Raw genomic sequence first — 26,489 nt, 5'->3', positions numbered from 1 at the left:
TACTGCAGATAGAAGACTATTGTATATATTATACAGTAGTTATTTTCCAACATATCTTTTGTATCCTTGCACTGTCTTTTGTTGAGACCAATCCTATATTGAAAGAATAGAAATCCTTCAATACTCTGATTAGAAATCATTTAATAACTTAACCTACAATATTAAGTAGTTTAGAGGGGTGAGTGGTAGTACACTTTTCTATCCCTAGAGGTTAGAACCCTTCTCTTTTGAGTTTCCCTGATCAAGAAACTCCATAGTCTTAATATTGGGGGGGAGGGATACACAAGTATGTGTCTTTCCCAATTTCTAGTCCAGCTGGCGCCATGCCGGCCGGACTGTTCCGCCAGGTGCTGGCCATGTCGGCAACATTCTGGCTGAACTACAGTATATGATTATACAGTAGCTAGTATATTTGCAGTATAGTATATACTGCAGACAGAAAACTATAGTATTTATTATACAGTAGTTATTTTCCAACTTACATTTTGTATCCTTGTACAGTCTTTTGCTGAGACCAATCCTATATTGAAAGAATAGAATTCCTTCAATACACTGATTAGAAATCAGTTAATACTTACCCCACAATATTAAATAATTAAGAAGGTCAGTGGCAGTGTACACTTTTTCTATCCCTAGAGGTTAGAACCTTTCTCTTTTGAGTTGGCCTGATAAAGGAAACTCTACATCCTTAATATTGGGGGGAGGTCACTGCAATTGCCTAGAAGGGATACACAAGTATGTGTCTTTCCCAATTTCTTTCTAGCTTACTATCCTAAGCTATAATGGTTAAAATATTAATATTTGCGTATCTGTTTATCATGTGAGATAAACAATCGCATACTCATTTAATTTTCCTTTCTTTACAGGAGGAACCACAGATGAAATGTGATGCGATCTTCTGCAACCATAGGAGTAGGAACTTTTACAGTCACAAAGCGTGCAGGTCTCATGCCCCCTGCACCATCATTACCGAGTCCCTGCAATATTGTGACCCCCAAGTGTGCAATATCTGCCAGACCTTGGTGACCGAAGGTTATGACGACCCCAAGTCAACGGAGTTGAGGGATGCGGCAGTGGTAAGAGGGTTCCAGAAGAACTCCCCGCATACTCATTTAATTTTCCTTTCTTTACAGGAGGAATCAGAGATGAAATGTGATGCGATCTTCTGCAACCATAGGAGTAGGAACTTCTACGGTCACAAAGCGTGCAGGTCTCATGCCCCCTGCACCATCATTACTGAATCCCTGCAATATTGGGACCCCCAAGTCCGCAATATCTGCCGGACCTTGGTGACCGAAGGTTTTGACGACCCCAAGTCAACGGAGTCGAGGGATGCAGCACGTGAAAAGCTGCGCAAGTGGTAAGAGGGTTCCAGAAGAACTCTCCGGGACCATACCTACCTAACGATAGGATTCGTAGCTTGCTGTTCCCGAAAGCGGGTAGTGAAATTGTTGTGCCCCAAGCACGACCCGGACCTCCCTGCATCCAGATTGCCATCGAGACGGGTGTCAAATAGGCGTTGCAAAGTATGAACATCCACCAGGAGGAAAGGATGTCGGAAGTGTCTATGGGCACTGAAAAGGATCTATTAAAGGATGATCCCGAAGTGGAGTCTACTCTACCTCCGGAAGATGATGATGATGTCGAGTCGGAGTTCCTTCCATCTGTGCCGGCACCGGAGCCGTTACCCTCGACATCTTCAGCTTCTACACTTGCATTGGACAACATGAGCCAGGCACTGACACTTCTTAAGGCTTTAATGGAGAACATTCGCAAACAAGGCGAAGCAAGGGAAGAGAGATTCAAGAGAGAGCTCCGTGAAGCTACACTTATCGCCTCCCGAGGGTCATACAAGCGACCCAGAGTCCAAGACCTCCCAACCTGATCCAAAACCAATCCCTGGAGGTATGCGGAGTTTATGCCGATTACGAGCGGCAAACTCTACTTCTCGGAGAAGATGGGAACCGTCCCCTTAGACGACATCCAGTTTTGGCCAAGCTTTAACGCTTACCCTAATTGTTTCATTCGACTGAAGCATGAACCAATGCCAAAAGAGGAGACGGAACCGAAGGAGGTCATGGTTTTCGACCATGATAAGGCACAGGCTCTCTTGTCAAGTAGCCTGAGAAAGGTGGGCTATTCGGTTTCGAAAGTGTCCGCCTGGAGCAAGAAACACCCCACCTTTCTTGCTCCTGCTTCAATAGCCTTCCCCTTTACGTTGAAGGCATTTAAATCTGTTGCCAAGGCAGTGGAGGCAGGCAACCATGCCTCTAGGGCAGGCCTCTGTCGTTAGCCTTGCCCATGCAAGAGAAGGAATGGAAGGAAGTCCACCTAACCTTCTCAGTAGGGAAACTGGATGCAGACATCGCCGGATGACAGTTCAGCGAGAATCTCCCTAAACTCTCTGAATTTTTTTGCGCAAGGAACAAGAGACGAAGGAAAGACTTGCGGCATCTTTATCCGTACAAAACTGCATAGAGATGTGTGCAGGCCAATGAAGTACCCCAGACATGCTCATGGTCCTGGCCAAAATGTATATGGCCACCCGAGTAAAGGACCTTTATGCTTTTATGAAGGCTAGGAGAGCCTGTAGAGAGTTTGTGTTCACTGCTGCGACAGTGAAACATGAACCCAGGTAGCTGATAACTTCTAACATCTGGGGTAAAGACCTCTTCCCGAACAAAATAGTCAAAGAGGTAGTCGAGAAAGCCATCACGGAGAATAGGAACCTTCTCCAGAAGTGGGGCATCTCTTCAAAGAGGAAGTCTTCCCCGGATGCGGGTCCCCAACCTTAAAGGAAGACGAAGAAGTCTAGACTTCCCCCTCGTCCTGCTGAATAACATCCCACAGTTATTATGACCGCGGTGCCCCAAGTGGTGGCCCAAACACAGACCACCTTCCAAGTGGTGCCTCTACAGCTGGTTGCCCAGTCACCAGCATTCAACCCCGGGTTTGAGAGGCAGACCACTACCTTTCGGTTGAAAGGTAAAGGATCCAGACGGGGCTCCTCTAGACATCCCTCAAGAGGTAGGGGAGGACGCGGTCGAGGAGGTAAACCCTCCGGTCAATCGAAGCAAGGAGATGCTTCCGGTAGGAGGGAGGCTCCAACAATTTCAGGATTGTTGGACCTTCGATCCTTGGGCCCACGGCCTAATCAAGATTGGATTAGAATGGGAACGGAATTAGTCTCCACCATCATTTCCTCAATTCTTCCAACACTCCACCCCCGTATTAGAAGAATATACCCTAGAGCTCTTGAGCATACAGGTGATAAGGAAAGCAAAGTCCATCAAATTCCAGGGAAGGCTGTTTTGTGTTCCCAAGAAGGACTCAGACAAACTCAGAGTAATTCTGGACTTGTCGCCATTCAACAAGTTCATAGAAAACAGCATGTTCAGGATGTTAATCCTTCAACACATAAGGACCCTGTTATAGAAAGGGGCGTTCAAAGTCTCGATAGACCTGACAGATGCCTATTGGCATCTTCTAGTCAGTCGCACCCTCTCCTACCTAGGATTCAAGTTACAGAAGATAAAGTATGTTCTCAGAACCATACCCTTCGGACTAAACATAGCCCCAAGTATCTTCATGAAACTTGCAGACGCAGTCGTGGAACAACTATGCCTAGAAGGTCTTCAGGTAGCAGCGTACTGGACGACTGGCTGGTGCGGGCAGCATCCGAAACGGCTTGTCTGCAAGCGTCCAAAGAAGTGATCCATTTCACGGAACATCCCGAATGCAAGATCAACTTCAAGAAGTCTCGATTCTCTCCAGCTCAGGGGTTTCAATGGCTGGAAATTCATTGGAACCTGAGGTCACACCGTCCCTCCATTCCCTCAAAGAAGAGGAGGGAGATCGCAGGGTCTGTCAAGAGACTACTGAAATCAAGATGCCAACAGGAAAGAGTAGGCTACTGGGCTCTCTCGAGTTTGCAGCAGTAACAGACCCAGTGCTAAGAGCACAGCTGAAAGATGCGTCAGGAGTCTGGAGAAGATACGCATCAAACGCTCGAAGAGATCTAAAATGACCGATACCGGCCTTACTATGATCACTTCTCAACCCGTGGTCAAAGGCCAAGAGCCTAATGAGGACCATGCCCTTGCAACCACCTCTGCCATCGATGGCCATCCACATGGATGCCTCGACGGAAGAATGGGGAGTTCACTCCCATCAAAGGAAAGTCCAAGGGACTTGTTCATCTCTGTTCAAGGCCTTTCTCATCAACAGTTTGGAAGCCATAGCAGTCCTCTTGACGTTGGGAAAACTCTCCCCTCGCAGATCAGACCACATCAGGCTGATCTTGGACAGCGAAGTGATAGTGTGATGTCTGAACTGACAAGGCTCGAGATCGTCCCATATCAACCATGTGATATTAGCCATCCTTTGTTAGAGAGATGGCAACTATCAGCAGTTCACTTACAAAGAGTCCGCAATGTTACAGCGGACGCTCTATCCAGGCGCAAGCCGATAGAGTCGGAATGGTCCCCAGACGCAGACTCATTCTCCTCCATCTTGGAACAAGTCTCGGAACTGCAGATCGACCTCTTTGCGACGAGCGACATCAAGAAACTACCTCGATATGTAGCCCCATACGAGGACCCTCTAGAGGAGACAACGGATGCCATGTCCCCAGGTTGGAACGAATGGATCTGGATTTTCCTGTTCCTTCCATCCAATCTCCTGCTGAAGGTCCTCAACAAGCTGAGATCCTTCCAGGGGACAGCAGCTCTAGTGGCCCCCAAGTGGCCCAAGAGCAACTGGTTCCCTCTAGTGATGGAACTGAGACTGAGGGCGGCCCTTTTACCGAACCCAGCACTATCTCGACGGGTTCAGAAGTCGACTGTCTTCGCTTCAACCCAAAACTTCATCTCATGATTTTCTCGCCTTAGAGGTCAAGAAAAGATTTTGGATCTCAAAAGGCAGTATAGACTTCTTAGAAGAATACAAGTCTAAGTCAACTAGAAGTCAATATGAATCGTCGTGGAAAAAGTGGGTTGCTTTTGTTAAACCAAAAGGACCAAAAGAAATTTCAATAGACTTCTGTCTGTCCTTCTTTATCCACCCTCATGAACAAGGTCTGGCAGCCAACACGATAACTACGTGCAAGTCAGCCCTGACTAGACCTCTTCTATATACCTTTCAAGTGGACTTGATGAACGAAATCTTCAACAAGATCCCGAAGGCATGTGCTAGACTTAGGCCTGCAGCTCCTCCAAAGTCCATTTCATGGTCCTTGGACGAGGTCCTACATTATGCTTCATCTGTGAACAATGAAGATTGTTCTCTCAAGGATCTAACCCAAAAGGTTATTTTCCTGTTCGCTATAGCCTCAGGGGCTAGAGTTAGTGAAATAGTAGCCCTATCAAGAAATGAGGGCCACATTCAGTTTGCAGAAGAGGGAGAACAGAATCTAATTCCTGATCCAACCTTTCTCGCCAAGAACGAGCTACCCACTAAAAGATGGGGTCCCTGGAAAATCTGCCCTTTGAAGGAAGATGTCTCTCTGTGTCCAGTAGTGTCTCTAAAGGTCTATCTTTGAAGAACTTCAGACTTCAGGGGAGGACAGCTCTTCAAAGGAGAAACTTCAAGATCAAACTTATCCCTAAAACAACTGAGGGAGAAGCTCACCTACTTCATTCGCAGAGCGGATCCTGACAGTACACCCGCAGGTCATGATCTGAGAAAAATTGCTTCATCACTGAACTTTTTTCAGTATGTGGACTTTGAGCATCTTTGCTCATATACTGGATGGAAGTCATCCAGAGTGTTCTACAAACTACGCAAAGCAAGTCCACGAACTGAAGCATTATGTGGTGGCGGCAGTAGTGTATTAAAACCTGTCGTCTAGTTCTGCGATGAACAGTTAATTGATTGGGACTATCAATCAGGGTGAAAACGTGTTGACACTTCCAGACACTTAAACTGTTCAAAATCTCAGGTGTGGAATTATACAGATAACACTTGTGCCGTGTGTACATAGTAACACAGTGTTGATAGTATACAACATTTACAGAAAATTATACTAAAAAGTTTTACCAAAATTTTTCAAATTTAGAGTGGCACTCATCATTTCTTCCCTTTCAGGGAGAAAAGTATTTGCTGTATACGCTGTACGTATAATTCCCTTAACACGTTACACTCGTTATTTCATTTGGTCATTTATTCGAAATAAATGTCCATTAGAGTATAATTGCGTCTTGTTTCGCCCTGCAATTAGCATAATAAATATGCCAGAGTTCTCCCACTTATTTAACTAAGTAAACCTCATATGATTGTATGCTTACGAACAATGGATATAGTTGATACTTAGTCGTTCCGACAACATATACAAACCGTGAGACTTTTGTATATCTAGTTGATACTTATGTTTGTTCATACAATATATGCAAACCTTGAGACCCCTTTTCTACTGCCTAGTATGACTCTTGCCTGCAGGGGGCAGGAAGCACTAACATTGTCCATGATTAGTGGTAATGACGGATAACAGTAACGTCATTTGTCTCAATGGTCCGGATGACCATAGAAAAATTGTCCCAAGGTTAAGGCACCTATGAAATCCACAGATACAGTACTTTCTAGTAATTCTCTGGTAAACTTCCATCAGGACGACATGGCTTGAGCCCAAAAAACGGAAATCTATTTTTGGGTGAGATAGCCATGTCATCCTGGTGGACCCGCCCGCCCTTTTCTATAGAAAAGGCCTTGGCTGGATCCCTCCCGAAATTACTATATCTGTAGCACCCTGCTCAATGCTACAAGGAATGAGCGCCATCTTGGATACAGCGCCATCTAGATACTAGTAGTAGTACGGGAGGAAGGGTAACCTTGATAATAGCTCCCCTTCTATTTTTGCCACTCTTCCCCCTCGAAACGAAAACGCTATTCTGGGTGAAGATTGCTATGTGTCATATCGAGATATACATCCCCTGATATTGTGCGATATCCTTAAGAGAAATTTTAAGGATATTCGCGCCAGGAGTTAGAATTCTGGAGAGCTAAAGGTTGATTCTCTGGGAATATCACTGTAGCCAAATATCCCTTAGAAAGCTAGCTACAGGAACCTTTCATCAGGACGACATGGCTATCTCACTCAAAAATAGATTTTTCGTCACTCAAAATCCATTATATGGGTTGGTTCCCAGGATATAAGCATAGTGATATGAGCAATTTTAAACTGGTTACTCATGATATGTTCTTTGGGGATCACCAATTTTGCAAGGAATTTTTTTTCTTAATCTATTTCATCTTTGTTCATTACCTTTTATATGATTTTATAAGATAAAATTGAAATATTCAGTTAGGTATACAGTACAGTAACATTTATATTTTCTGGTGGTAGAGGAAGAATTGTTTGTCTTCAAGGGCACTTGAATTTTTTGCTCTCATGTAATTTATTCTCTATTCTTATGCTTTTTTTCAATACTTTTAGTATTTAGCTATTGCTTATAGCCACTCTTAAGGTTCTTAGAAGAGATTTATTGTTTTTTTATCGCTTTCAAATTGCTAGCCATTACAATGAGGTATTTTTTGATAGATTACCTCAAGATCGTTTTTTTTTTTTTAGAAGCGTACCCCCTATCGTATAGTAATGGCTGCCTGTGAATTACCTGTTGTTAAATCTGTGGAACTTCAGGAATGTAACCTTATCATATAGCAACGATTGTCGCCTGTACAGTAGTTGAATAGATGGAATTTCCGGAGTTCATGTGCAAATACGTTTTTGTTTGAGTAGGTTTACTTATTTCTTGTTTTATAGTTTGAATTAGCTCTTTGCAAATTTGTGTTATTTTTTGTTATATCAATTTATAGTTTATTCTTTACTTAGTATATTTTCCACTGACGGCTGCTTTCCCTTTTTGAGCCTTTAGTCTTGTAGCAATCAACAGTAACATCTTGAATTGAAGCTTACAGTAGCTCTTAATAATGAGAATAAAGTATTCTTATTTGTTTCTCCTAATGTTGTCAATTCAATATAAGGTTATAGAAATATAACAGCATGTACTAATTTGTTTTTTTTCTTGTTTTGAAAACTGCTGCTTCAGTTATCATAATGTAAGAAAGGTATATAATCATTGGAAAGCATAAAAATATCTTTGTACAGCAAGCATTTTGCAAGGCAAGTTGATTTTTATAAAAGAAAATTAAGAATATGAGCGCTAAAAATAATGGATTATAAGAATTTATTTGAAATAGAACAAATCAACAGAATATTGTAACTACACTACTGAAATTGGGATGCATTTACAGTGAAGCTCTTGTAATTTTGTAAGTAAAACTAGATATGTAAAGACCTTCACATTTTAGTGAAGTACACATTATACGAGTTGGACCGAGGCATTAAAACAATTGACTAGAAAATCTAACTTTTAATAAATTTACTAATTAGGTTGGTAACTCTTTTTATTATGAACTTAAACAGATAACGTGCTTATGCAAACGATTTTAAATAATTAAAGTACAGTAGATCAAAATTATGCAGCTGCACAACAGACTAGTTTGCTTTTCTGATGATTGTTGGCATGTTGGATGTTCATATTACCTTAGTCTCAGTGCCAGCCCCTTTTTATCTAAAGTTTATCATTTAATCCAATGAAATTCAGTACCTGATATTATGAACTATATGGTATACAGTAATAAATTTTTGTGAAATGAGTGCTATTTTATAGTCAGGGTGTATGGTATTAAGAGCATAAAGCACTGATAGTGCACAGAAGGAGGAAGCAATAAAACAATAAGAAGAAGCCAAAAGGTTTTGCAGTTCAAATGTTATTAATGTCTCAATATAACATGAATAAATCAGTCATTACCTTGATTAAGAAGAAAAATGACATTTTAAAGTTTTTAAGAAAAGTTAAAATATTGTTGATGTTACTCGTTCTAATAACATGAATGTCAGTGTATCAGAATTTATGAAAAACAAAAATAAATTTTTTTGTTAATTGAAAAAGAGAATACATTTTCATTATATCTCAAAAGTATTTTATGTACAGATAACTGGAAGAATTCTTAATACATACTATACATAGGTTACTTCGACAGCAGTAGGAAGAACCGGATAATGGGAAACTTAATATGAACCCATCATCATTTAGAACCATTCTGTTATGCACAGGCAACTTAAGGAATTCTTTGATACTTCTCTTGGTCAGTTCACTAGTAATAGCAAGACCAGCTTACTGGAAAGGGTAAAACTGTAAAGAACTAGGAGGTCACACACTTCCACCATGTCAGCTTATTTCTCGACATTTTGCTCGACCTTGACCTTAAATGTATTAATTGGCGTAGATTTTCATACACTCAAATATGAAACAAGTTAGAAGTCTGTGACAATGATGTCCAAACTTTTGGTTGATTACGTGAATTGGACATTTTGCTTGACCGTGACCTTGACCCTCCAAAAAATAATCATTTCCAGCTTTTTACAAGTTTTATTACTCTACTGTTAAAATTGTGGCCAGGAAGCTGTTCACAAACAAACAGGGGCGAAAACATAACCCTCCAACTTTGTTGGCGTAGGAAACTATAGTTGTTGGTCATTAAAAAGCAAGTTAAATTAAAATCAATTCATTTATAAATACATTATATGTACAAACGGGCGTGGGAATTTTTGATACACGTGTGCATATGTAAGGTAGCTCGCTAATGGTAGTTAATTTAGCTAACCAAATGTTAGTCGTTAAAATGCGAGAGTCGCAGGAATTCTTGATACACAATACTGTACTTGCAAGCTGACAAGATCAGTAGACAAAAGACGGTAAAAAACTAAGTAAGTTGATATTAAAAGGCAAGGGAAATCAATAAAATACTAGTAAAATAACTTAAAATAATTTTATGTACAGATAGTTTTAGGAATTCGTGATTCATATGTTGGCTAATAGATCTTGGAACCTACTCTGTATAAGGCAAGAATGTTAAAGCATTAGGATATGATTCTTGCATCCAATTGATATATGTAAAAACCAGTACTAAGGAAAGCTGTAATATATATTCAATGTGCTTGACTGTAGAAAGATCAAAATATAAAGAGGAAAATAAACTTTTGTAAGGATGTTAATGCTTATAAATTGTGACCATTCCCAGGAAGTTTCCAACTAAAGTATTGGTCAAAGAAAGAGTAAAAATCCTTGCTAGTTGTTGAAATTCATCCAAAATAGATTGGTTGTAAATTTTATACAAACATAATTTTATCTTTTCTCCGCTTTGTTCATTGAAGAAATCACATTAAAAAGCTATCTACTTTTTTAAAATAAAATATAGTTAAATAACTTTTTATAACCCTCTATTTTTTTTTTGTAGTAGGGATTTTTGAGCAACAATCTTTTAAAATTTTTATTTGTATCTAGCTTTACCCTAAGGAAATGATAGCATAGCAAACAGCCCTTTCTTACTTGGTTATGTATATTATTTCTTTTATTTGTAATTAAATTAAGATTTTATTTATATTTAATAAGAAATATCATTGACCCCAGATATAGCCTCAATTCTCAGGTCCATACATTCATCACCACTACCTTCACATATAGCTGAGAAATTTAACTATAAAAGGCAACGTTTTATTTTTATGCGAGTGTACGTCGTACTCTTGCCTCTTAATATTCTTTCCGGGATTTTTCCTTTTAGCTTGTGCTAAATTTTTTGGTCATTATTTTTCCATCTTAGGAAGTGGAGAGTAGGTGAATATATATTTCAGAATATTTACCTGCTCACTATATACTCATGTACTATTAAAGTGTTCCTTGAATTTGTTTCAAATCTACAAAACCTTAGTCAAAGATAGAATCCTTAAATATGAGCAATAGATCACCTGTGTATAGAGATGGATTTACCTTTTATTTCGTGTATATCCATTCCATTCTTTGTTTCAAATTTAATTTGGAAAATTCACATGCAGTTTCCTAAACTATTTGCGCCCAACTACTGTGTTATGAAGAGATCTTGTATTCTTTATTGGTTGGTTAGAAATCCTAATTTTCTTCATCTTGATTATCATAAAATGAACATACAAAAAAAATAAGCCTTGAAGATGAGATCAAAAGAGGAGGGATCACGATCGGAAGGGTTAATGGTTAGGTTCCAGTCAAAGAAAGCCATTTATGCTTGCTGTGGTTGCATATACAGTACGGTTAGCATTAGAAAGTGAGACAAGTACTTTGACATGTTTTTTCTTCCTTTGAACATTTTAAGTATGTCAGTAAGATCTGCTATTTTCTGTTCTGTAGCATATTGGGAAACCTGAAATACAGTATCTATATATGTGAAATACAAGTACCCATAGGCTGAGCTGAATTTATAAAAAATTTAGGTACCCTATAGTTTTGTGAGATAATGACTTGGGTGACTGGTTTGCAATATAGCTAGGATGATTTTATGAGGTTACCAATAGTGATATGTTGAAGGGACCTTTTTAGCATAAGTTGTAATAGTTAAATGCATCAGTGGGTTAACTCTTGGTGGTGGGATTCACACTTCCCTCAAATTAAAAACTAAAGCTAATTCTCTTGAAATTATGAGTATATACAGTATGTTTATGAGTGCCATATAAACTTTTTTTCAGATAATTTTGTTTTACCTCATAAATATTTTCAGATGTTTTTATTTTACTTCATAAATTATCCAGATATTTTTGTTTCCAGCCAGAAAGTGTACAAGAGTAACAGCACTTACTCGACATCATTCTGGGTATCACAGCCAGTTTCGAAGTAGCAAGTTCCATTGAGTAAACTACTGTATTTAGCAGTTATGAAGTCTTCATCTTTGAAATAAAGTGTACCTTTTAATTCCTTGTTGAGTTCTCTTATTTGAAATATTAAATTTTCATCCACTCTGGCCATTTACATTAGAAGTCTGAATATTTGGATACGATACTATTTTATTGCTATATATAGTACTTCTAAAACATTTAGGTGTTGAAAGTACAGGTTGATATGTCCAGCCTTTATACAGGCCATACTTCTTAATCATAACAATTACTAGCAATATATTAACATGCAATCCATAAAACTTGTAATGAGGTGAAGATTTTTTTAACATGTAAAGCAGAACTAGTTACTCTTATAAAGTATAAAGTACCTATTGTGTAATTAGTTTGGAAGGTACACTAAAGTCTTTGCTGTTTAAATAATAACCATCTGTTACTTTACTAGATAAATATCTAGATTAAGGATTGTCATTTCTGTACACAGTCATAAAGTTATTTCAATAAGATTTTTGCATGTAGCTTGCATTTGATAGGATCTTGGACAGGTTGTAATATGATCTGAGTTTGGCAAAAGCATTTCATGAAAATTTCTAGTTTTGTTGCAAAACTGGAATTTTAGAATATCTTGTGTACAGAATTAATATTGTTTTCAGTTACATTTTGCACGTGGATTGCTTTAACAAACAGTAAGTTGTATAAAAATTAATGATAATGGACACCTACCATGATTGCCAATATATTGGGTATGTTTACTGAGTATGCCTTCTAGCCTTGTAGAATTTATGCATATTAAGGGGTTGCTTAAGTACATTGTAAGAAAATGTGATGTACAGTTTTTAGATTATTGTTTACATTCTTTGTGGATGTCACCTGCTGCAGAATACTTTTTCGTAGCATTGAAGTGTAATACTATAAATAAAGGATTTATATTTTTTTTTTTCAAATAAGGGCTCCCGCCACCAAAGCGACAAAAGGAGATGGAGGGTTTGGACATGCTTCGGCTGAACCAGCTGGGAGTGAGCACCCCTCCAGGCTTGACAGTTACCCCAGTGGGAGTGAATGGTGGCCCTGGGGTGCCACCACCACTAGGAGCCCCAACACCTCCATTACCTGGGGTTCCACCTCTGGGAACCACAAATACACCAGGCAGAGCCAAGATAGCCACAGTATCTCGGGTGGGGGGACGTCCCCGGATCATATCTTGGATGGATGCCCCTGATGATGTATACTTTTATGCAACTGATTTGACAAAGTAAGTTCTCTCAGTATTCATTTGAATGTTTAATATAAGGCTTTAATTTTGCCGTCATTAATGTTACTATGATTTGTGTAAAAAGAAAGTATGCTTTGTAATCAACCAGCTGGTCAAAGAGGTATTTTTTTGTTTAGATTTCATAGATAAGGTGTGGTTGCATATCATGAATTAAACATATTGAGATTGTTGTTTCTAATTTGCTGTATTGTAATGCATAAGGTGGGCTAGCATGTTACAAATTTGACTCGAGCATTTAGAGAAAGAAGTTACAGCTCACCAAATGTGAAAACTGGGTTTTCCCTTGGTTGCATTTTGGGTGCCGAATGGTCTCGCAGGCCCCAACATTGGGCTATATACCTTGAAATAATTTTTTTTTTTTTTTTTTTTTTTTTTTTAAACATGAAAGCCACAATGATTAAATCGAATGAACGTCCACAACTTCAGAGTAGTCCTCTGATATAAAGAATCTTGTATAATAAATGGGGCTTTTCAAGCTAAGAGATTCCCTATCTTTTGTATTTCAAAAACTTAATTTATGGTTAGTAGCAAGAAGTAGGAGAGCTAAGTTAACATAGCCTATTTATTTTTATCATTTGAGAACCCTCGCACTTAATTTATGTCCGCTATTTCTACCTCCTTTAGCGATACATGACGTAATTTACGTCTGGTAATAACCTAATTTTCTATTTTATTATTAATGCAGGAGATAATTTTATAAAATATGTAACATTGCATATCAGCAGAAAGGAAATGTAGTCACGTATATGATAATGAATGTTGTAGTCATATCTTGTATAGATCTTGTGCTAAAGTCATTTAAGTAAAAGAGAAACCCTCCCCCCCTAAGAAAAAAAAGTGGCTGGGGCTTGAGGGCCAAATCATTTGGCGGGGGTTTGTGGCTCAGGGTTAGTATGAAGTTTATCCTCTATTAAGGAATTATTAATTTTTATCTTTCATTTGAATTGGAACCTTTTCTCATTTATATGAAAGAAAGGTGTAGTAGCAATTAATCCAACTAAAACTTGAATGCTTTTGGAAAAAAAAAATAAGACCCATAAAGAAAGACTGGCCCATGCATGTAAATATATAATGTAGAACTATTCTTCAGTGTGCCTTTAGGTATAACCATTTGGATGAAACATCACTCAATAGTTCATTATTCCTTGTGAACTTGCCCCTATTAATTTCCATGAAAGTCTCTATTTTCCTACCTGAATTAATTTTATATAAAAGATTAATTATCTGGAAAAGAAATTGTTTTCACTATAAAATCAAAATCTTTAGGTGTATCAAGGTAAAGATTGAAGAATTTCTGTTTTTTACATACTGGATAAATACACTAAAAGCAAAAACTTTATCTTGAATAAGGATGAGGCAGAAGTTGAAAATAAGCCTCCATTTCTTCTTCATCTTTGTCTGCATCTTTTCCCACCTTTATGTGGGGTCAATGTTTCTGGCCAGTGTTCTCCATCTACCTCTGTCCCACACTTCATCACTGGTTCATCCCTTTGATCGAAGGTCATCCTTGATACAGTCCATCCACCTATGGTTTGGTCTCCCTCTCCTTCTCCTTCCCTGTACCTCCATTTCCATCACTCTCCTCCCAATATACTGTTCATCTCTTCTCATTTATTTATCTAAAATATCCATATTCCTTTTTTACTTTTGGTAGTACTACTTACTTAGAATCATAAATTATTCTCTTTCATCCTCACTTTTATTTGAACTGATAATTTGAGGTAATCCCCTTTCTGTATCTATTTGTTTTATTGCCATGCTTGTTGGTTGTCAATTTTTTGCTTAAGGATCCATATCTTAGATAGTATTCAAAGGGAAAATGGGAGGTCATAGAGGGAAATTTTTTTTTTTTTAATATTGTCAGGTCATGCAATTATGGAAGAATAGAAGTAGAAGATCATTATTGTTAAAATTCTGTTTTTGTTTGGTGTATCATACTTTAATTTAGATACTGTGATTCAGTGAATCGAACACCGTCTCACAGGGGACTTGAGTGTAAGGATTTGCTGGAGTGAGAAGTTATTCTTCCCCTTTTGTTTCCAACAATTCTTCTGAGAAGAGAGAATAGTCCAGGCGATTAAAAAGTCCTACGGGCCATCAAGCAATCTCGACTCCTCTTTTGAGAAACCGTTCCCTCTGGATGTCCAACCTCATGAGAATCTGAGCCTTGGGGTGTGGATCTAAAGTGAGTATCCCTGTATGGGGCATATAATCTACAATGGCAACAGATTTGTCCTGTTCCACTTCCTATCTCACAGTGCTGATGACCAAATGATGCCAACTGCTAAGCCATGTGATATATCTTTTTATTTGAACCATGAGTACCACACAGATTTTCTTTCATAGGTACTTCACTACCTCCAAAAGAGTAGATATCACAGCTCTTTTCCAGTCAGGCTTTGGTGACTTGAGGGCTTGTAATACAGACATGCCTTCAGTCATTCTGAAAGTGCCACTTTTGTTCTTCTGGTGTTGTCAAAGTTGGGCTGCTAGGAATGATTTCTTAGGAGTTTTAATTACGTCATAGAGACAACCTCCTGTTATTATTATCTGAGGAGAGTCTGATCTTATGCCCAAACAAAGATTAACACCCGGGGAATATTTGACTGGGAATTTTTCCTTGTACTCATTTGCAAACACAGGAGAGGTAGCACATATGTTCTAAATCCATACACCCCCAGAACCACTTAAAGTGGTAAGGAAGAATTGTTGGCAAGGGGAGAAGAATAAATTTGCTCTACCTTTTTTTTCTTCTGCCACCTATTCCTATTCTCTTCTCAGAAGGAATATGCTGCAATATTAGTCACACAGAAGGCCTTTTGCAAACAGTTCCTTGTGACTAGCGTGTGCGTTTCTCCTTTGGAAGGTAGTGACGGATTTCTCCCAATTTAAGTTACCATAGGGTTTGGTCAGGACATATCAATTTACTGAGATCAGTGTTACTATATGGACATGAGTCATGATATAACATTGAAACAATCTCAAACAGATTTAGTGGATTTGAGAGCTAAACCCTCAGAAGAGGGCAGGACAGGATTAGAAATAAAACATTACTTGAATGCCATATGTGGATTAGATCATGGTGAGGGGTAGATGGAGAAGGTTTGGGCATGCTCTTCGCACTACCCAGTAACATAGGAGCAATGCTTACCCTCACTTGGCCTACATCTGACCAAACCCTTCTTCTTTGTCTACATCTTTTCCCACTCATTAGACAAAGAAGAAGGGTTTGGTTAGGAGCAATGCTTACCCTCACTTGGCCTACATCTGACCAAACCCTTTGAGTGGGAAAAGATGTAGACAAAGAAGAAGGGTTTGGACAGATGTAGGCCGAGTGAGGGTAAGCATTGCTCCTACATTACTCATTCCTGTCTTGACATAAAAGAAACATCCTGGCCCTTAGGAAGCTGGTCTCCCTGCTTTGCAGGGACCAGTACCTTTAGGGTTGGTCGAACTGTTGGGAGGCTGATATAATTTTCTTTTTATTAGATTGAATAAGGATGAATGGTCCTGGCCAGGACCCAACAATGGCTCAGTAGACCAGGCAAAGGCAAGCTGTATTGCCCGCCTTCCCCACATTCCTACCGTGATAGTAGAAACTTTTTTGTCATTAAGAGAGGTGCTCTCCTTTGTCAGGAGAGAGTAAAGTAGTTCACATGATGACCAAATTCTTCAGGGTCCGTCAAGTGAAGTGTGGGCTGAATGTTACAGCTACTGGTGTGCCACAGATTGCAGTTTAGCAGTCCCACACTTGGTCTAGTCACGAACACCAAAGGCAGGGTATATGCTGCCTTACCTGGTAAGGGCAGGGTATACTCTATTCTTTGGGACCACCCTCCTCTGGGAGGGAGTGACATAGCTCAGTCAGTAATAGCTAAAACATGCCAAACATTTCTCTAGATGTATCTGGTTTGACATTACCAATGTCATCTCCCTGTTTGGGAGGTAACTTTTCCATGTCCTACTACTGGCTTCCTTTTAAGGCAGTAGTAGTGGAGGCCCTAACATCATCACCATCTCCTATGCCTATTGACGTGAAGGACTTCGGTTAGATTTCGCCAGTCATCTCGTGTCTTGAGCTTTTAATTCTATACTTTCTCCATTCATCGTATACTTTACGCTTCATAGTCATCAGCCAATTGGGCCTAGACCATCCAACTCTTTTAGTGCATTGTGGAGCCCCATTAAACGTTTGAACTAATCTCTCTTGGGTAGTGCGAAGAGCATGCCCAAACCATCTCCATCTACCCCTCACCATGATTTCATCCATATATGGCTTTCAAGTAATGTTTCATTTCTAATCCTGTCCTGCCATTCAACTCCCAATATCCTTCTGAGGGCTTCATTCTCAAATCCACTAAATCTGTTTGAGATTGTTTCAATGTTATATCATGACTCTTGTCCATATAGTAACACTGATCTCACTGAACTGAATATAGCCTGATTTTCATATGTAATTTCAGGCAGTTTGATTTCCCAATTTTACTTAACCTAGCCATTGTCTGATTTGCTTTTTTCAATCTTCATTAAACTCAAATTATAAAGACCCTGTATTAGAGATTATAGTTCTTAAATACTTGAATGATCCTACCTCATTAATCCTTTCTCCTTCCAATAATATTTCATCTTCCATTACATATTCTGTTCTCATCACTGTCTTTCTTCTATTTATCTATAGCCCAACCTCCTGTGATATTTCATGCATTCTGGTAAGCAAGCATTGCAAATCCTGTGGTGTTCTGCTAATAAGTACACTGTCATCAGCTAATTTCCTATTGCCAATCCAATCCAATCCTTCTCCATCTTCTTCAACTGTTCTACGCATTACAAAATCCATGAGGAGGGTAAACATCATTGGTGACAGTACATTCCCTTGGAGTATTCACTGGGAATTCATGTGATAAAGCTCCACTAACATTAACTTTATTTAAGAGGAATTCCATAATAACACAACTCCTCGAAATTGGGAGTACACAAAAGGCGTTTTCATAGTCGACAAATGCCATTAAAAGTGGATTTCTATATTCTACGCATTGCTGTATGTCTCAAAATGAAAATTTGGTCAGTTCAACTTCTACCTTTTTGAAATCTTGCTTGTTCATCTCTCAGCTTCTCATCGGTCTTTGTCTAGTCTTTTTTAGAATAAGCATACTATATACTATTTTCATGACATCTGACTTAGGTGTGATGCCTCAGTAATTATTACAGTGAGTCAGATCTCCTTATATTGCCATTTTCACCAACACTCCTAACTCCCACTCATCAGGTTTGACCTCTTCATGCCACATTCTACAAAATAGTCTCGTAAGTATTGTGGGAGTCACTTCATTTTCAGCCAGTATCATCTCAGCAGTTATTCCATTGTAACTAGGGGCTTTTCGTCTCCCGAGTTTTTAATGATAGCATCGTCTTCAAACACTAAATTCATTCATGGGCACATCAAGGTCTTCATCAGCTTCAGGTATATCAATTATATTATTCCCTTCATATCTCCTGTTCATGACCTCTAAAGTGTTCCACCTAACTTTGCCTTACTTCATCTTCTGTTGTTACAACAGATCCATGTCTCTTGAGGATGGTTATATGCTTCCTCTTCTTTTTCCCTGTAGGATTTCATAAATAATTATATGAGCAATTCTTACACCATAGCCACTCCCTGAATTCATGGCTTTGTCAGACTCGTCTGCTTTCCTGTTTAAATATTCTATCCAGTCATTCCTGGCTTTTCTTTCAACATCGCTATCAATATTGGAATAATTAGCGTGCTCAACCTTGTAATTTTCATCACTTCCTCGAAAACTTTCAACAATCAATTTATGTCTTTGTCTCCTTTTAATAGTATCTCATGTATCTTTTTATATCTATGGCTTTCTCTCTGTAACTGCATTTCCCTAAACTTCACTACCAGCTGATTGATTTATGTTTTTAATATCACAACATTTTTCATTAGTTGTCTGTTCTTTGTCTCTAAGACTGCAAAACGATTCCTACATTCAATTGCAAAGGTTTCTCTGTGTGCATCTGTTGGGTGCTTTTAGTTTTAGTTTCAGTGTGGCAATGAGAAGCTGGTGATCACTACCAATGTCTGGACCTCTATTGCATCTTACACTTCTCAGTCTTCCTCTCTTTATTTTTGGTTTATAATCTATGTGGTTTTTGTATATGCCACATTGTGAAGTCATGTAAAGTCATGTATATTTGTGGATGTCCTTGTGCTGGAAAAAAAGTACCTCCAATGACAAGATTGTTTGTTAAACAGAAACTTATAAAATGTGCTCCATTTTAATTTGCAACTCTGCCAACACCATCATATTCTCTACACATTGATTATGCTTTCCAACTTTAGCATTGAAGTCACCAATCTCAATTTTCATATTTCTGGCATCTCATATAACACTGCAGATCTTCATAGTATTCATATTTCCTTTCTTCAGGGGAATCATTGGTTGTTGCATAGTAAACTAATACTCGTATTGGACTGCTTTGATTTAAACTTTGCAAGTGTTGATATACTATTTACAGCTCTCCACTCAGTTAATGCCTTTTCTGCTCTTGGTGTCATCATCATTCCTACCCCTTCTCTTCCAGCTCCTCCTGGTTTTTGTGAATAGATATACACTACATATTTCCCTGGTCTAAGGTTTCCTTATCAGTCCCCTCATGTGTTTTTCTTTGGGCCAAGATATCCAAACTATATTTCATAAATTCACTCCACTTGCTTGAGTCATAGTTCTGATATTCCAAATACCAATTTTTTTTTTCTACTTATAAACCGGGAGATTCTTAGCACCCCGCTACGGCCGGGACAGCGGGCCATTCTGCCATCTTCTCATTCCATTAACTGACTAAATCTAAAGAAGATTCATTGGTTAGATAGCCAGTTTCTTGTGATGCACAGTACCTATCTAACTAAGGCAAGTAACCCCTGCCGGTCCATACTAATTTTAGCAAGATCATCCACCAGGCATCTGGAGTAGAAGCCGAAGAGACGGATTGTCTGTCGCTTTAATCTCAATGTCACCCTGCTGCCAGTGACTTTTAGAGCCACATTTACTCCACGCTCAAGGCCCTAACAGATTCTACAGACCTATAATTAGTAGTTAGGAGGTTGTCACAGTGAGTCGCCCTGCCCTTCTTACTCCCGTAAGGGATCAGAAATGATGATAAGGCCAGGAAAGAAAGAACCTAAAAGTAATTTGTATTTTTCTCCTAGATATACATGAACCTAAGTCTTTCAAAATTAAAATTCCTAGATCAACCACCCCTTCTCAGTCCTATGTCTATAGACAAAAGTGGTTATGTATTCTGTAACAGGCAGAAGGGTGGGACTTCTCTTCATGCCACCTGTTATTATTAATACCATGTTGAAGATTCAATGACCATTTTAGAGCCGTTAAAGTCATATCCATATTTTACAGAAGTCGGGTTTAAATAGTTAGGAAAAATACAAATTACCGGTACTTAAATTAATCATTGGGGCTGCAAGTGCTGTCATTATCACCTGACTGCATAATATATTAGGGATTTGTGAGTGTTGATTTTATCAATTTATTTACTTATTTATTGAGCTGCTTACATCTTGCTTGGTTTGATTCGTGGCACAATACAGTATGTTGTTAGAGTACAGGTATGCTTCAACATACACCCTTATTCTCAACATCTCGAGCATAAAATTTCCAATTTCCTAGTCTCATAGTGTCAACAGAATCACTAGTAGGCTAGGCCTGAAAATAATCTTGTTTGATTTAAAGCATATATATGCTTATATGTCTCCTTGAATTTAGATAAATGAAATAGTTATTACTATATGTACTGCAGTAAATAAAGTTTTGCAAAATGGGAAGCCCTGAAAATCCACAGCATTATATTCAATCATCTGACTGGTAGTTTTAACATACAATAGAGTTGGAATTTTTCCACTACATGTTTAACATTTATGACAAAAGCAGGGCAATAGACATCATATACTTAGACTTTCAAAAGGCTTTTGACAAAGTCCCTCATAAAAAATTAATGGTTAAAATTAGAGTACTAGATATGGATCGAAGATTGGCTGACAAACAGAAAACAGTCGTAATCAATGGAGAAGCCTCAGAGTGGGTGGGCAGCTGCTACACGTGGAGTACCTCAAGGATCTGTGCTTGGCCCATTACTATTTCTGGTTTACAATAACGACATAGATTTAGTATTAACTAGTAGAATAGCCAAATTTTCCGACAAGACTAAACTAGGTATAAATGATGTGAACTCAGCAGACGTAGAAGCCTTAAGTTACAATTTAGTAAGTTAGGAGAATGGTCCGGAAATGACAAATGCCTTTCAACTGTGGGAAATGCAAAATCATGCACATAAGTTACAGTAACCCACAAACAGATTACTCATTGCTGGAAAGGGTGGAACAGGAGGAAGATCTCGGCATTATTATTAGCAAAGATTTGAAGTTCACCAAACAGAGCATAAAGGCTGAAAAGAAAACACAAAATCTAATACATAAAGAGAGAATACAATTACAGAAACAAAGATACTGTACTACAATGGTACACATTGCCTGTAAGAACCCGTCTAGACTCTTAAGTATTTAGAAAGATATAGATAGACTGGAAGCCTTACAAGTTAGGGCCATCAAACTTAAGGTAGTTCCAACATTAAGACAATTTGGATATAACTAAGGAAACAGTTAATAGAGGCATTTAAAATTCTTAAAAGGAATTATAAATGTATTTTACATCAATCAGTTCATGCTTAGCACAAACCAGTCCCAAGGTAACAGATACAAACTGGGATTGAAAAGATACACCACCACTAAATAAGGTAATTTACTTACATATATAATAGCAAATACTGTATGTGGAGCAGACCTCTAGTGGATATACAGTAAAACAGGAAACGATTTTAACATAACAAGATCATAAAAACTCTTACAAATGTTTAAACTAAATCTGACCCGAGAGCAAATGTAGTGTCCCCAGATGGACTGAAAAGTGGATGTTGAAATAGTGAAAAAAATAAATTTTTTTGTATATTTTCTGACTGTTTTTTGTAAATATTCACAATTCTTCAAAGAAAGATTATTATTATGAGATAAATTGATAAACAATTTTATTTTTTGTTGTTGTTTACACAAGCGTATGTAATTCGCCATTTCTCTTCTTTTTCCTTGGGTCAAAGGTTTTAAGCCCTGTCCACACGATCGAGCATGCCCGACGGGCAAACAGTGATACCAGGTCACAATAGTTAGTGAGAATGAGGGTTGGTGACGTCGGAAGCGGGACAACTAAAGGCAGGGATCTGGCAACACTGTATGATGCCAGATCCCTGTCTGTGGTTGTCCCGCTTCTGACGTCATTAACCCTCATTCTTACTAACTATTGTGGTCTGGTATCACTGTTTGCCCGTCGGGCATGCTCGATCGTGTGGACAGGGCTTTGGTGCCATCTCACGTGGTGCACTGTGCACTGTCAGTATTACTCAAGGTTCTTGGTGGTGTCCTTTCCCCTTTCTGGACCCGCTTTCTGTTGAACATCTTTTTTTCTTCTATCTTGCTATCCAAAATCATATCTTTTACTTCATAGTATAACAGCAGGGTTTTTCCTGTTCCACCCCTGGTGCTGGATAGAGCACAGGGCCATTTGTACACTAGCCCAGCTAAATAAATCTAATCCAATTTTTCTTGCACATCTTTCATTCTGCTCAAACGAAGGTTGTTTTTTTCTTTCTTTTTATATTATAATATCCCATGACTCATTTGTTGTATTTCTTTTTAATCTGGGAGAATTTTGTTTATTTGGTGGGGGCTTGGCATCAAAGACTTTCCCAAAAGCCTATTGGGCATCTGTCCTTTGAAGTCAACATAAATACTTTGCAATTTTTTTTTTTCTATAGCTATAGTAGCCATACTTGGCAATTTCATTATTCAAAGAGGGTAGAAGGAGTTATGCTGCTGAACTTAGTAGTATAATGGTCTGCAGATCAGTTATCATCATCGTGTCAGAGAAGTAATGCCACTTCTGGACTAGACTAATTTATTAGCCTAGTCTCTGCACTTGACCCACTGCTCTCCATGCTGACCGGCCAGTTTCTTTCATGCTTGAATGTTGACAGTCATAGTCTTTACCTGCTTTATCCACAAAACATTCTGCATGTTAGACACCTGTTCTTACCCGTCTCTCCAACAGACAGATGGAACTGACCAAGAGTCCCATCACATAATTTCCTCTATCTGTATCTACCACTGAATATAATAATTCTCTTGGTTGAGAATGGCCGACACTGTGAGGACATTAACCTCTTCTGTAACGATTGGGACTGATTTGTCTTGTATAAGGAGTCCAGCAGTAGCTTGCTTTGTCCCAAGGAAAGTGTTAGCCAGAAACCAATTGAGAACGCCACTAATAATCACCCTATTAGCTCTTGCACTGTTGTGTACCTTCTTCAACTCTTTAATTGCATCATGAGGCACATCAGTTGTGAAAACATTAGTTTATCATAGCCTTTGTTCCAGAATTATTTCAGTCCAATATTAGTCTCATAGTGCTCTACTTACAGTATTCCTATTTGGGTAGAGAACCATTAGGGTATTCATTATCTGGGTATCTCTCCTAAATAGCTACGCAGGCATATATTGGTTTGATTAGGTTGTAATGAAAGGATTTTTCTATGTACACCTCGTTAATCATTCAAGAGTGGACACCTCCCAGTCTCTGGAATATCCCTACCTTACATAAATGTACAAGTAAGTTATGGTCATTGAAACAACTTGGGATTCAGATGGCACATGCAAAAGTACCTCCGGTCTGAAAATTCATGCACAGTATAAACTTTTAGAACATTTGCTACACAAATATCAGGCCTTTATTATGATTGATTGGCTGGTTTAAAAAATGTTAGTGTAAAAACATGAGTTTTGTACTTTAGGATAGTCTTACTTTAAAATTTTGTTTTACTTAATATAAATCCAAATGTTATGAGACTATTTTTTATTTTAGAATTTAGTCCTCATATCGAGAATTTTTATTAAATGATTTTTTCCCCCCAGGAAAATGCGCAAAAGTTTGACTGCTAACGACTTGAAAAGAGCAGCCCGGCAACCATGGAAGAAGATTCAGGACAAAGAACCTCCATCTCCGCCTCCAGTAGCAGTTACTCCATTTACTCCTGTGATGGGTGAATGATCCACCCAAGATTCGGAAGAAGAGAAAAACATAGCAAGTACGGCCACGGGTCTTGAGAACAGAAGATTAGAGTAACGACACATTCCTTTCTGGAGTGGATGCAATTGTGTGAACACTGATATGGCTTGTCACATTTTACGAGAAGGCAATCTCGTGTGCTTTTAGCCAAAACATTTTTACCAGTGTGGGATTGAGTCTTATGAAGTGGTAGAAAAATATACTCCAGAAATGTTGCTCTAGCACTAATTTTTTTCTCCCTCCTTAAGGCAAGTGACCGCTCTTTATGACAGGCCAGTGTTAACAACCCAGAAATGGGTATTATAGCGCTGCCAGTACAAGTTAGAAACTATGCTGATTGGAAGACATTATGTGGAGCAAATTGGTGTTAAGGTACTAATATAGCTTTATTAGTTACTGGAACAGTTTTGAATTTATTATACATTGCAGGTGTATTATGGCCTTGTGCAAACTTTTAAACGCCTGTGTACGAAAAAAATCAAAGTTCAAAGCCTCATTGTTGATGAGGAACATATTTTATGATTAAGTAGTAAGTGCTTTTATGCAAGTTGAAGGATCTGTGGACTAGCTGTTTAGATTGACTTCTGTCAGTCCGAGGAGGATTTGTGAAAAATGTGAGGTGTACCTGAGGTCAAGCAACATCCAAGATGATGCTTTGATGATATGAAATGATCTGACAAGGTGAAAAACTTGAGATTTGAAATGAAAGCAAAAGAAAATTGTTGGATCACTTTACTTATTTGTTGAGAATGATTTTTATTTTTTGCGTGATTTTGAAAAAAAAAATTCAGGAAAATATTTGACAGCTTTATTTACACTACAGAAAGCAACTCCGGATATTAGTTGCATCCTGAAAATGTCAAATGAACCCCTAGTATCATCACCCAAAGTTCAAAGTGAAGACTAATAAATACCACCCTCACCATTTTTATTTATATTTTTTTCCTTGTAAATACGGTTGCCGCATGTTCATCATGGAATTTTCAGTGATTAGTAGTGATATTAGTGATAATTTTGTGTCATTTGTATTTTGTCCAGTTGAACATCATTTTTCTGCACCAGCCTCAACTCTTGACTGGGTCTAAAACTTCCATTCGCGCTCTGCTGTCATCACTAGCAACTTTAATCCCAAGGTTCTGATGTTACCCTCGGCACTTACATAACGTGGCAATTTACCTTTACCTATAATAATTGAGGAAGGCAATTGGCAGAGGCATAATGAGCAAATGCTTAACGGCAGGGGAAAGGGTAGTGGTCAGGGTCACTCCATACCATTTCATCTTTTCGACAATACTGCATACTTTCATTTCTTCCCATATCTGCACACATACATAAAACACACACACCATTTTCCATAGATCCTGTCCTTTCTTCCATTGTTTTATTTTTTTTTTTAACATCAGAAATATTGTAAGATTGTAAAGTTAACAGCAGATTTAGTGCACTCTTGTTATTTTTGTTTTATAATGATGGAATGTGAATGTGCTGTTATATTGAAAGAGAAGATGTTATGAGAAAATAAAAAGTTGCTAAAACAGCTCTTAAACTACCTACTTTTGTATACATCCTTCCTAAGGCACTACAAGCAATGCCATTGAACTTCAAATTTTTAGTGTCTTAGATTTGATTGGCTTTCTTCATTTTTAAAAGTGCTTATGTGCTGGTCATGTGTTCATATATGCTGACTTTTAAATAAATATACTGTAGATAAATTCAACTAATATGGCAACTTATTTTATGTTTACTTTTAAGACAATACTTTCAATTGTTACATATTTAAATCGCCAAATTTTACCAATTTGGTTTTTTCTTTTTTCAAATACTTTCTTCACTGTTTCATATATGTACAGCTCTTTATAAATTAATTAAAAATCAATACTTATGTACAGTTTTTTATAAATTAATTAAAAATCCAATACTTATATAACTTGTGGCCTTCAGTAGTGTTTAATCAGATCTTAAGAATTCAAATGACTTATTACTAGAAAGAATTTATCCTTTTCTTCAGTTTAGTTTTTGACTCGGGAGTAATTGTAATTATGTACTTCAAAATAATTTGGTAAGGCACAGCATATAGGAGCAGTTGACCATAAACAAATTCTTTAAAAAAGTTTAAAAGTCATTATGGATCTCGCCAAATTTTCAAGTCTAGTGGAGAGGAGTTGTGACAAATGGAAAATTTTACACTACTTTTGTATCAAAATGCCAATTTTGTTCTGTACTTAGTTCCGTCATTCATTCAGCCCTCTACAATACATAGATAGACTTTGTACAAGAGAAGTTTCTTTCTAATCCTTGTAGTTTTAATTATTAATATGGCAAAAAGGAC

At 38.1% G+C, this 26,489-nt stretch overlaps 1 protein-coding gene across 6 annotated transcripts in view; it reads left to right on the top strand.

Annotated features, from left to right (window-relative positions):
• Positions 1-26,042, top strand: part of MTA1-like (metastasis associated 1-like) — a 182,772-nt gene extending 156,730 nt beyond the window's left edge. For 4 of the 6 annotated variants that reach the window (XM_068376979.1, XM_068376980.1, XM_068376978.1 and 1 more), the window contains 2 exons: positions 12,647-12,950; positions 24,007-26,042. In XM_068376979.1, coding sequence (XP_068233080.1) covers positions 12,647-12,950; positions 24,007-24,142 — 440 coding nt within the window. In that variant the 3' untranslated portion in view covers positions 24,143-26,042. The remainder of the gene's footprint in view (positions 1-12,646; positions 12,951-24,006) is intronic. The other 2 variants (XM_068376984.1, XM_068376982.1) reach the window with 2 other exon arrangements.
• The last annotated feature ends 447 nt before the right edge of the window (positions 26,043-26,489 follow it).

The sequence above is a fragment of the Palaemon carinicauda genome, chromosome 7 (genome assembly GCF_036898095.1).
Source record: "Palaemon carinicauda isolate YSFRI2023 chromosome 7, ASM3689809v2, whole genome shotgun sequence".
Lineage (NCBI taxonomy): Eukaryota > Metazoa > Arthropoda > Malacostraca > Decapoda > Palaemonidae > Palaemon > Palaemon carinicauda.
Note: the sequence above shows the minus strand (reverse complement) of the source record. Positions and strands in the feature narration are given on the sequence as shown.